This window comes from Vigna unguiculata, chromosome 3, assembly GCF_004118075.2.
Source record: "Vigna unguiculata cultivar IT97K-499-35 chromosome 3, ASM411807v1, whole genome shotgun sequence".
Classification (NCBI taxonomy): domain Eukaryota; kingdom Viridiplantae; phylum Streptophyta; class Magnoliopsida; order Fabales; family Fabaceae; genus Vigna; species Vigna unguiculata.
This window is the reverse complement of record NC_040281.1, coordinates 16465330-16478339: the sequence shown is the minus strand read 5'-3', so window position 1 is coordinate 16478339 and position 13010 is coordinate 16465330. Positions and strand designations below refer to the sequence as shown.

At 27.8% G+C, this 13010-nt stretch overlaps 1 protein-coding gene across 1 annotated transcript; it reads right to left on the bottom strand.

Moving 5' to 3' along the window:
* Window positions 1-3477: 3477 nt before the first annotated feature.
* Window positions 3478-7383, bottom strand: LOC114175868 (V-type proton ATPase subunit F). Its single transcript, XM_028060706.1, has 5 exons — window positions 7157-7383; window positions 6580-6651; window positions 5068-5149; window positions 4300-4382; window positions 3478-3949 (listed from the first exon to the last, which is right to left on the bottom strand). Exons 2-5 carry the CDS (start codon window positions 6640-6642, stop codon window positions 3785-3787), a joined length of 393 nt encoding a protein of 130 aa, XP_027916507.1. The 5' UTR covers window positions 6643-6651; window positions 7157-7383; the 3' UTR covers window positions 3478-3784.
* Between the last annotated feature and the right edge of the window lie 5627 nt (window positions 7384-13010).

Here is a 13010-nt window from a genome sequence, read left to right as displayed (position 1 = left end):
GACTAAGATATCCATAAAACATATTTCAAGTGGTAATTATATTTAAAACAGTACTCATAATTCAATAATTTTTTTCCAATAAAAAGAATTTATATTGTTAGTTGTCCAATAAATATATCAATTTTCATGATACAGTGTTAATGTCTCATTAATATACTTACCCAAAAATTAACAATGCACTAGCAGAAAAAATGGTACAAAAAGAAATTACAAAAAAATATTATATAAAAATGACATTACAAGAAAAAAGGGTTTCGATTTATGTGATTCGAGTGAAATGATAGTTTTAGTTTACACTTGTATCCATACGTGAGTGTTTCGTACCATCCATTCCAATTCATTGTTCATGAACACATCAGAATTGCACCTCATACATTTTCATATCCATTTCATAGCATATCTTCGGGTTTTCTGAAATCTTGTTTGTGTTAGGATATAGAAGTATGTTTAATTGATTCTTAGCCTATAGTTTAGTTGCATTTAGTGTAGTAAATAGTTCTGTAGCTCAGCACTGCATAAATCCACTTGCCTTCAGACAAGCATTTCATCAAACACCTTCATGTATTTAGGTTTTCTCTTAGGACTTTTATCAAACAGCTTGTTAATTTTGTTTTTCTGCATATTTTAGATACTGATAGGATATAGATTTGCTTAGGACTAGTTAGTTAATAAATTTTATACATTCATATCTCCATTCCATCCATTGCATTGGCATTTAGAAGTAGAATAAGAAAAAATAGAGTTTGTCTTATATTCTAGCACTAGTTCAAGGTCAGATTTGTGTTGCATTTACTTTTAGCATTTTCAGCATATTATTTAGTATGGAGGATAGGAAAACCTTGAAGGAGCTAGCAAATGAGGATATTGTCTACTATTCACCGTGAATTCAGTTTCCACAAGGAGAGGATAATGTTCATTTTGGGTTGAAGTTTGGATGTCCTATATTGAAACAGAGATGGTAGCTGGAATTTTCCAAGGCCAACAACAACAGTTCAATTCTTATAATTCTGGAGGAAGAGATTTGCTTAATCTAAGATACGTTCCACCACCTCCAAATATGCAATCACAACTCTTTTCTCAGCAGCTTATAACCAATTGCAGCAAATGCATCAACAGGCTCAATAATATAGGCAGAATTTTGGTTCCACCACTTTGAGTAAATTAGTTGCAGGTCTGCACGAGCATCAATCTTCACAGGAAAGTTCACCACAACTACATGTTTCATACTAGTTTCATCTTTTCTTCCCCTCTCTTAATCTTTTCTCTCACAATTTCTTTTTGCTGCCATTTTTAATGTTTCAGTTCTGTTCTGTTTCAGCAGTATTAGTCTAGAAATAGGAAATTTGTTGCATTTCAGTTTCCATTCTGTAAATACTTGCTTAAATAGTTTAGTTTGATGCATTAGAGTTTGTTTAGTTTCTGAATATGCTGATTCAGGTAAAGTTTTCAATTTTATAGGTTCATTTAGTACTAACTAGTACAGTATTCTTCCATTTCAAATTCTGGTGTATCTGCTATATTCTTAATTCTGCATAATTGTTGATAGATATCTTTAACCTTAGCTTTCTTTTAGATCACTCAAGCAACATGCCTCTGATGATATGCCAATAATGTGTTACTCATAGTTATGAAACATGTTGGAAAAGAATTGGTGAAATAACAAAGTGTGATTAATGGATCTTATTATATGAATGATGTTATAAATAATAACCAAAGTGGTATTGCTATGATGTTGATATGTGGTGTAAATATTAAGTTAGAAAACTTGATGAGATACTTATGTTCTAGTGATGCGTTTAGTTAAGTAAACAAAGGATCATGTGGAGAGAAGCAATTGAGGTTTCAGATATTAAGTTGGGGATAAGAAGATATTGATACTCTATAACATATACCAGAGTGGGTAGGTTGCTACATAAACTAGGATTGTGACAAGTGTGTTGGTCCTTGAGTCCTAGCTTAATACTAGTCTTTGTAAAGTAGATAGACATTATATATCCCACATGAATAAGATATATGGCCTTTTATATGCTTAATATGTGATACACACATGAACACATGGCACACACACATTTGACATTATATATCCCACATGAATAAGATATATGGCCTTTTATATGCTTAATATGTGATACACACATGAACACATGGCACACACACATTTATTTTTATTACATGTTTAAATCACGGCCAGGTCATCTATTATCTTTTTTTTTTGTGATTGTGATCTTGCTATGATGATGTTTTTGACATGAGAGTAGATGATCTTACAAGTGTGTGTTAGTGGGAACTTGTAAAATAGTTGACAGATCATTCTTTATACATGTATGAAAATTTTCTTTCAGGTGTATGTTTGGGATATGTAAATTGTTTATATGCTAAATATCCAATTCAATCATTAGTATGTTATTTGTACCCTTTATTAGTTTAAAACTAAATATTTTTGAAAGTCACATTTATGTATTGGAGCATGTCATTTAATTGACTTGAGGAGTTAATATTTGAGATATTCATCAATTTAGATAAACCCAATTAACTTGAGTTTGAAGCAAATAAATGAATTTGTTTCCTATTTTTAGCTTAACCATATTGTATTTGAAATAAACCAATCAAATTCGATAATGATTTATTAAGATATCGAAATTGTGATATGCAAATTCAATGAATCCGAATCAATCTAATGATATATTATTTTTATTATAAATGAACTTTTCTGATACTATTTTTTTATTATCTTTGTTATCATTTGATTGATGTAAATCTCAATACAAAAATATTTATCTTTTCTGAGGAATAAACTATATGCACATTTTTGAACAAAATTAATCTTTTTATTTTTCAAGAAACAAAATTTTGACTATTTACGTTACATAAATTCAATTAATTCCAAACAAACCAAATTAAATTGCTCTTGATTTAGTTTAGAAGGATTTTATTTTATTTATAATTCAAACCAACCCTTTTTAAAATTCAAACCAATCTTTTTTAAAAATCAATCCAATGAAATTGATTGGTTTAATGTTTATTTTCTCCCAATCGTTAACACTTATAACTTGTGTAGTGCATTGTAAATATGAAATCATTCTCTTTTGTAACTTTACCTTTAAATTTCACTTTTCTTTTCCTTTGAATAAAAAGCACAATCATGTTTTATTTCTAACCTACATTTTTTTCTCTATACAATTTTACCTTCAGCGATCAAATGGTAAGATTTTCATAATTTTTCCAACTTCTCAAAATAGTAAACAAAAATAATCTAAAGTCTGATTAAAATCCGAGATCAGAAATTATTTTTAAAATGAATTTAAGTATCTAAAACAAACTTAAATTGACTTGCATAATCTCTTAAGAGTAGTTACTAAAACATTGATCAGAATCACTGTTAATTTTTCCCAACATAACATTAATCAGTTTGTGACAACAAACGTATGCGTTTGGTTGAGATTGAGATTGCCGAGGATGTATATACTGCAATAGGCATTGCCAAATAAAAAAACGGTATACGGTACGTCTGAACATGACAACTTCAATCACTTCAATCACAGTGGATATTAGTGAGTGAGAGATGACAGATAAACTCATATTCCAAGCTAATCTGTGAATGTGACATGAAACCATAAAATATTCGCCCATCTTAAAGTTCTGTGACAAGAATTTTAAAGTATCCCCAGACAGCACAAATTATTTAGGCTACATTGAACTCTGAATTTGAAGAAAAGATTATTTAACCATAATGTACAAACAAAAGCAATAAGCACCGAAAAAGCTGCAACACTGAAGTATGGGTTCAGCGTCTCCCAGATGCAACCGATTCGGTATTAAAGAGATACTTCACTCGTGACAGAACTGAATCATGTGCCGGATCATAAGGATGGTCTTTAGAAGGGATTTCAAGGATTGCAGGAACAGGCTTGTTATAACTATCAACCAAAAACCTTATCATATTTGCAACCTGCACAAGAAAGAAAGTCTAAGATCTTTGAATTTTTGGAAAACATGCAGGTAGAGCAGGGTCGTAAGAGCTTACGGAACAAGTAAAAGTCATATATGCACGAAGATGGCGAAGAAAAGAATAAAGTAAACCAAATATACTTTGAATCTCATTCTCATGACAATAACTTTGATTACGATGCAGAACATGTGCTAAACCACAGCTAACAGTAAATAAATAGGCTTACAGAAATAATAAGATCATGTTTCAGTCCATATGAAGTAGGAAAACAAAAGCAGACATAGTGTTAATTAACAAGCAAGCACACAACAGCCTGGATCATTTATTATAATCATGAAATATGGACTTACATATTGGCTAATCATCACAATTGCAATATCCTCCCTTGTTGTAAATTCCTTGAATGCATCCTCAATTTGTTTGACAGTTGTTTCTGAAAATCAAATCAAGATAAATCAAGAACATAAAGTAAAATCAGCTTGATTCCAAACTGATCAAGCATACTTCAGAACGAGACACTTTTGACACAAAAATGTTATAGTGTAAATCTGTAGTAACCCAAGCAATATCTGAAGTTTTAGCCGGATCAAACCAATAGTTTCTAGGATATCTAATAATAACCAGTGAGAAAAAATTAACAAAAAATCAATACACAATCAAAGTATGATAAGTCAATTTCTTACAATGACAAGTGTCAAAGGCTATAAAAAGTATTCCCTATCCTTTCTCATGTACTGCAGATAAGGAATATGAACTTTCAAATAGAAAACCTTGAGGCCTGTTTTCTTTCTTTAAATCGTTTTGTTTCAATTTCCTATTTTCACTAAACTAAGAAAATGTTATCTTGTTTTCAAAAATTTATATAGAAAATGTGAAAACACCCTGTACAAAACTTTATAAACAAGAAAAAGAGTGGAAACAAGGTAGCATTTTTGTAAATGTTAGTGAAAACAACCTGTACAAATCTTCAATAGAACACATACCGTAACTGAAAAGGGTAGGGAGTCACTCATTCCCAATGCACAATTTAACAAGAAAAAGATTGTGGTTTAAGAGATTGATAAGAAACATACACAAAGATTATAGAACAGTAAGTAAAATACAGTTCAATGGCATACTTGCATCCACAATGAGGTAATTTGTCTTCCTACGTATGTCAACATTTCCCACTCCAGCCAACAGAAACCCAACTACGGTGTCCTGGTGTAAAATAAAGTAGTCATTGTGAACCTTCAGTATGTTTTAATCATTTCAATCATAATACCAATTACAAAAAATTACAACAACAACAGAATGAGGAACTGGTGCAGTCAGCATTGGAACATTAAAGCATAATCTTAAAGTATAAAATATCTCAATAATTGGTTTCAATTTGATTGGGGCTAATTTCTTATTAGATTGGCTGTTTATTTTTAATTCTTATAGTAATCTTTAAGCAATAGGGATATTTCAGTACTATTCTGTTAAGGTTGCAATGTAAAGAATATAGTTGTGTTGAAATGTCAATGTATGGGTTTTTGGCTTGCACTCCATAGGTGTCTCACTTGTGTGTTTCTCTTTTTTTGGGGTTCAATTATGTTAGTTAGAAGAGGAAGCTTTAATAAGTCTGACACTACTACTTAATTGATGCACTCAACTATCATCTTATGAATAGACGGTCAGTTTATATCTTACCATGGCAGCAAATAGATCTCTCTTCGTGCATCTGAGTGTTATGCAATCAATCAAATGCTTGATACCCAAGACCCTAAGTGTGACACCCGGGTTAATTTCTCTTTTACCCAAAATTTCTAAATCTTTTTTTTTTCTAGTTTTTCAGGTTACATACTTAATTGTTTGGATGAGAACAACAACCTCATGACTCCATTTTCTGTTCCAAAATCCTTGTAATTCTTGCTTGAGTCTACTCAAAGAACTGTCAAATAATAAACAGCCAAATTAGCTTCTTGAACAGCATCTGAATTCTGATAAACTTGACTCATGAACAACCAAACTCATCATGGCTTACAACCCTTGGCTTCATATATCCTCAGGAAGCTATTAATTCAATCCACTGTTATTATAACTCAAAATGTCTGAACCATATAAGAAACTTTAAGCCTAACCTGCCAAAACGTAAGCCTTTTTATTGCTCTGTCACAGAATAGAATATATTTTTAATTATCCCGCATGCAGTGGTGCTTAATCACGAGAAGACTGATGGCAAAAGAAAGCTCCAAAATTATTGCAACTTTCTCTAGCATTGCAGCAGTCATAAACAAACTAGCTAGGATGATTCCGTACTAATAAGCCCTCACAGAAACATTGCTGGATCCTAATTATAATATCATCTACTTTATGCCTTTTAGACAACATGATCCCAAGATAGAAGACAACTTCTATATTTGCACAAAATTCTCAACAATCATATCTCACGAAGTAACAATCAGCATAAATCAACTGAACATACTCTAATTTTCCAGTTACAAATTAGAGTAGAGTTAGTGAGTTATATTTATGCTCAATATTTATTTTAACCTTCACAAATTGAAATTTTAAATGTGTCCGGGAAACTTAAAAGGCATGCATAAAAAACACGCAGTATTTGTTGTTCTGCAGTCAAAGAAAGCGTACAATCGCCACATTCTTACCTCATCCGCAATCATGGCAATGAGTGCTGAATTGTTGCTAGGAATTTGAACTCTGTTGGCCATTTGGTATGACTACAGGTAAAAATAAGGGAAACAACAGACGTCAGGAGTCTTAGTTAGACAGTAACCCTTATAAATCAATAAAATTTAAATGATATTTCATTCCTAAATAAAATCATATTATCCATTCATAAGTTTTTTCCTGCAAAACTCCTCTCCGAATAATTTTTCCCAATTTTTCATGGGAATCCCAAAACAAACCTCACCAGAAAATTGTAATTCTAAGGCAATCTGAGTGCTTATGAACAGTAAATAATCACAGATCTCAGACACTTTAGACGTGATCCACTAAAACTACGATCCCTTTACTAGTATTTGATCGCAATCAAAAGATCTATACATTGACAAATGGAATACAATTTGGAGCCTACGTACGACAACCTAGACTCTGCTTAAAGTGAATTTAAACGAATTATGCCGAGAAAGTCCTCATGAAGAATCTAAGTAACCGATATCAGCATCTAAAGAACTGAATCCCAATTGTCACAACCCAGAGCATATAACAAATAGAACGCACCAGATCGGAAAACCGACAAGGCAGAGGGCGGAGACAACGGAGAATCTCAGAGCAGAGTACGGCGGCGCGTGGATGGAGCCAGGGAGGAGTCCGGTCTTTTATGGAGCTCCAACAATTACGAGTGCTATCAGTTTCGACCTTGTTCTCTCACCCTTTTTAGCCCTTTTAATTTTATATTTTTTCTTTATTATTATGCACTGTAATGAAAATTAAAATTAACTTTTTTAGAAAATGCAAACCTGTACCTTCCTGTGAAAGCTAACATTGTTATAATCTCAACTAGTTTGTGACTATGCACGGATCTTTTTTTTTTTTTTCTGTTTTATATAAAATAATAATATAATATTTATTTAAATGAATTTAAAAATTATATATTTAATAATTAAAAACACTAATAATAATATTATAAATAATTATAAATTATAAATTTTTAAAAAATTAAAAATTTATTTAATAAAATTATGTAATACAATAACATTTTTTTGTAATTAAAAAAAATACTTATAATAATAACAATATTATCAATAATAATAATAAAAATGTTTATGTTAAAATTATTAATATAAATATTAATACTAAGACTAATATTAACAATAATAATATATAACTATATATAAAAAAATACATGTTTTTTTATGTCCTTTTTAATTTTTTTAATTTATCTTATTACTATTATTTTTAAATTAAAATAATTATTTTTATAAAAAAGTTACTTTTCAATTTTATCATTTTATTAATTTTAGTAATTAATTTTTTATTTTAAATAATTAATTTGATGTTGAGATAAATCAACAATAAAATAAATAAAAGGTGTAACTAATTGGGAAATACTTCCGTAATAAACAAAAATAAAATAAAATGTATGTCCAACTATTATAATAATAATTATTATTATTATTATATCATTATAATAATATCATGTACTAATATATTAATAATAACCATTATAGTAACATAATAATAATTATTATTATAAATGCAAGATAATTATTGTTATAAAAAAATATTTTTTGATTCTTTTAATTACTAATTTTAGTAACTATTTTTTGAATTCAAATATTTAAAAATAAATCAACAATAAAACAAATAAAAAATTCACGTAATTAAAATATGATCCTATATTAAATAAAAGTAAGATTTGTATCTTACTATTATAAAAATTATAATAATAATAATAATAATAATAATGACGTAACAATATCCCGTGATAAAAAAATAATAATAATACAACAACAACATAAATGTAAGATATACACATCTTTAGTGTCCTTTTTGTTTTATATTTTTATTTTGTTAATTATTATTTTTTATAATGAAAAAATTCTTATCAATTTTATTATTTTACTATTTTTGTAACTACTTATTTGAATTCAAATAATACTCATATATATACATAAAAAAATAACACAATAAATAAAAAATTGCAAGTAATTAAGATGCGCTCTCATAATAAACAAAAGTAAAATGTGTGTTTAATAATAATAATAATAATAATAACAATAGTAATAATAATAATTATAACAATAATAATAATAATAATAATAATAATAATAATAATAATATTACTATAATAATAAAATAATAATAATATTACTATAATAATATCTCGTAGTGATAATAATAACAACAATAATAATAATACCATTATAGTAATATAATAATAATTATTATTAAATGCAATATAATTATCACAATAAAAAAATATTTTTTTTATTAATTTACTAATTTGAGTAACTACTTTTTAAGTTTAAAGATTTAAAGATAAATCAACAATAAAATAAATAAAAAATGCATGTAATTGATATATGATCCCGTATGAAATAAAAGTAAGACGTGTGTCTCACTATATTACTACAAATAATAATAATAATAATGTCACTATAATAATATCCCGTGATAAAATAATAATAATACGACAAATATATATATATATATATATATATATATATATATATATATATATATATATTTAGTATCCTATTTTGTTTTTAAAATTTTATCCTATTAATTATTATTTTTTAAATTTAAATAATCTACTATAAATATAAGAAAGCAAAATACTATGGATAATACCAATTTACCCATACTTAAAATTGTGACACGTGTACATATTTTTGGTTATTTGGTCATTTTACATCCTATACTATGCAATTTAATGAAACTTCCTTCATACTTTTCTATTAATATTAGTCTTAGTATTAATATCTATATTAATAATTTTAACATAAACATTTTTATTATTATTATCGATAATGTTGTTATTATTATAAGTATTTTTTTAATTATAAAAAATGTTATTGTACTACATAATTTTATTAAATAAATTTTTAATTTTTTAAAAATTTATAATTTATAATTATTTATAATATTATTATCAGTGTTTTTAATTATTAAATATATAATTTTAAAATTCATTTAAATAAATATTATATTATTATTTTATATAAAACAGAAGAAAAAAAGATCTGTGGGTATGCACGAGTGACAAACTAGTTTTCCATTATAAAAAAATGTTTTAAATTTTATTATTTTACTATTTTTATAACTACTTATTTGAATTCAAATAATACTTAAATGTATAGATAAATAAACAATCCAATAAATAAAAAATTGTAAGTAATTGAGATATGCTCTGATTAATAATAATAATAATAATAATATCTCATAGTAATAAAAATATTAGTACCAATAGTAATAATAATAATATCTCGTGATAACAACAACAATAATTACAATAATAATAATAATAATAATAATAATAATAATATCACTATAATAACATAATTATTATTATTATAAATGCAATATAATTATTATAATAACTTTTTTTTTCAGTTCTATTACTTTACTAATTTTAATAAATACTTGTTTAGTTCAAAGATTTAAAGATAAATTAATAAAAAAATAAATAAAGAATTGTAAGTATTTGAGATATGATCTCATATTAAATAAAAGTATAATGAGTGTCTTTCTATTTCAAAAGATTTACAAAGTATCCACCCTTACACTTTCAAAATATGCAAAAACAACAAACAAGACTCTTGAATCACACAAGAATCACACCAGTACAACAAGAACCCTCTTGCAGACCTGGAAAACCACCAGGCACACACACAAAGCTTGAGAAAGATCAAACATTAGTGGTAGCACATCCTAGCCTACCACAAACCACTTTCTCCAAGCTTCAAACACAAGCCAAAAGCTCCAAGAATTGATCCAAGATCAATCTTCAACTGTTGCAGTCTAAATGATCACGAAAGAGAGAGTTTCCATAACAATTTCGCGCTAAAAAATGATCAGAATACAACTCTTATAGTCAAACTGTTATGAAATTCAACAGGTTGATTTCCAAATCAATCGGTTGATTTCACTTGACTTAAGTGAAATCAGTCGATTAAAAAATAAATCAATTGATTGAATTAGTTGTAGTTTAGGACTATTGCAGCCAACCTTTTAACCTGTTAAAAAACCATTCAACATATTAAAAGAGACATTTTAACCTGTTGAAAAACCATTCAACAGATTAAAAAACACAACAAAGACCAAATACATCAAATTAATGCTACAAGGTCTACAATATGAATTACAAACATCAAATACATTTTCTTAATGATGTATCCATGTGGAAAGCACACGTTCCAACCTTGATCAACATGAATACCATCAAATCTCCTTTCCTTCATTAATGTAGGTTTCATTCCAATGGTAATGACTTCAAGGTAGTTCAAAAGGACTTCATCAAATCTTCATCAAATCTTTAAGAAGCATACCACCTTGGCTTAACATGTCAACAAATGCTAGTGTAGAAATTAGAAGAATATTGTTTATTTTTTTGTTATGAATTAGATCATGAAACCCAATCCTAGTGAAGCATTTATCATAAATTGTTGCATACCATATGTTTGATAAAAATACAAAAAGAGTTTTATTTTTACTTTTGTAAAATTTGTTGTCTAATTGAATTATGAATTGCAAGAGTTGCCTAGTGTTTCACAAGTCTCTCGGAAAATGATACTTGGACTTTCCACTATATTACTTGTGTGATTTGGTACACTTGTCAATCCCTACCTTCCAAAAATACAAAAAAGGCTTGCTAACTTATATATGAATGGAATAATGAGTTTTGGTGGTGTATTGATGTTGTATGACAAACCTTGTATAGGTAGGGGATGATTGTTGACATGTTTCTATGCATGTGTGTCTCTCAGCAAGAGGTGAAGTCTTGGGTTTGTTGTTATCATAACTATTGTTTAAGTTAGCTCACCCTTCTATTTTAGTGGTTGTGATTTCCATTTGCGATGATCATACTTTTATAGGGAGCAAATGATAGTACATGTGATGAGGAAGATGCACAATGGAGATGTGAGTTGTGGGGACAATTGTGGAAGTAATTATTCATTTTCTTAAAAGATTTTTTTTTTTGTTATTAGTTTGGCAGTTTTATATTTTGGAAACACCGAGATATATAATTTTTAGTACTTGGTGAATAAAGATGTTTTTTGTTCTTTTTAACCATTGATATCATAGTTTAAATTTCTTATATTTTCACTATAAGTGAGTGGTAATGTTATTTTAGTATAATCCTAGCTGGGGTGTTACACATATGATGAAAGAATGAAAGGATCATCCTCCACAATATCATATTCCTTATGAAATTTTACACCATAATTCCTTTCACAATTAAACCATTGGTAGTTGATTAAAACTAATTGTTTTGTTAATTCTCCTATGTATTCAAGTTGCATAATCTATTCAATGATACCATAATAATAATTATGTTCATTTATGCTATGATCACCCTTAACACAAACTCTACAAGTGTATGCTTGCTTTCCAATTTTGCGTTCTTCTATATGAAACTTGAAAGAAACCATTGATAAAATAAATAAGCTATGTAGCAAACTTTTTCCTTGAACCCTATGTTAAGTCACGCAAAAATTGACTTTGTACCACATTGTTATCATGAACCTAAGTGAATGACAAGAGAAAATCAAATATAGTCACAAGTAAACGTAAAAACATATACTATTAATGTTATGATTGATTTACAATCAATACTTACATATGTTTGAAACCATCTTGGAAAATTGGAAGCAATCCTAACCTTAATTTCTTTTTTAGTGTTGTTTGGATTTACTGCTTATAGAAACTGTTCAAATACTCTAACATTTATAAATAACATTATGTTATATACATGTAGAAACTATACATGTCAAAATCAATTTAGGTACTTACTTGATGAATGGTTGTACTTCTAAACAATTAAGCAATACATGCGAATGTATCGCTCTAATTCTTTATTATTTAAATACATATTGGAAGAAGTTCCATTAGAGCAACTAGGATCATTAAAATTGTTGATGTTTGATCCACTTCTTCATTTTCATCTCCATCGTCATATCGACTTACTATACTTCTCATTATTTGCACATGAGCCTCAAAATAATATGAACAAAATTGAGAAGTCTCTTATACCAAATATGCCTTACAAATTAACCCTTCAACACATGCCTTATTCTAAGCCATTTGTTTCAAGTTATTCAAGTAACTAATATGACATGATAATATCATTCATTACTAATTTCATACAAGACAAACATGCATGTTCAAATTTAATAGTTTAAATAAATTACCTCTCAAATGGATACATCCATCGATATTGAACATGACCTTCTATTCTTGCTTCATATAGAAAATGGATAGGTAAGTGTTCCATTGATTTGAAGAATGCAGACAAAAAGATTCATTCAAATTTACACAATATAATTACAATGTTTTGTTCCATCAACGACAAATCGTCCATTCGCACAATTGTTGAGCACAAATCTTTGAAGAATTTACTCAACTTAGTTAT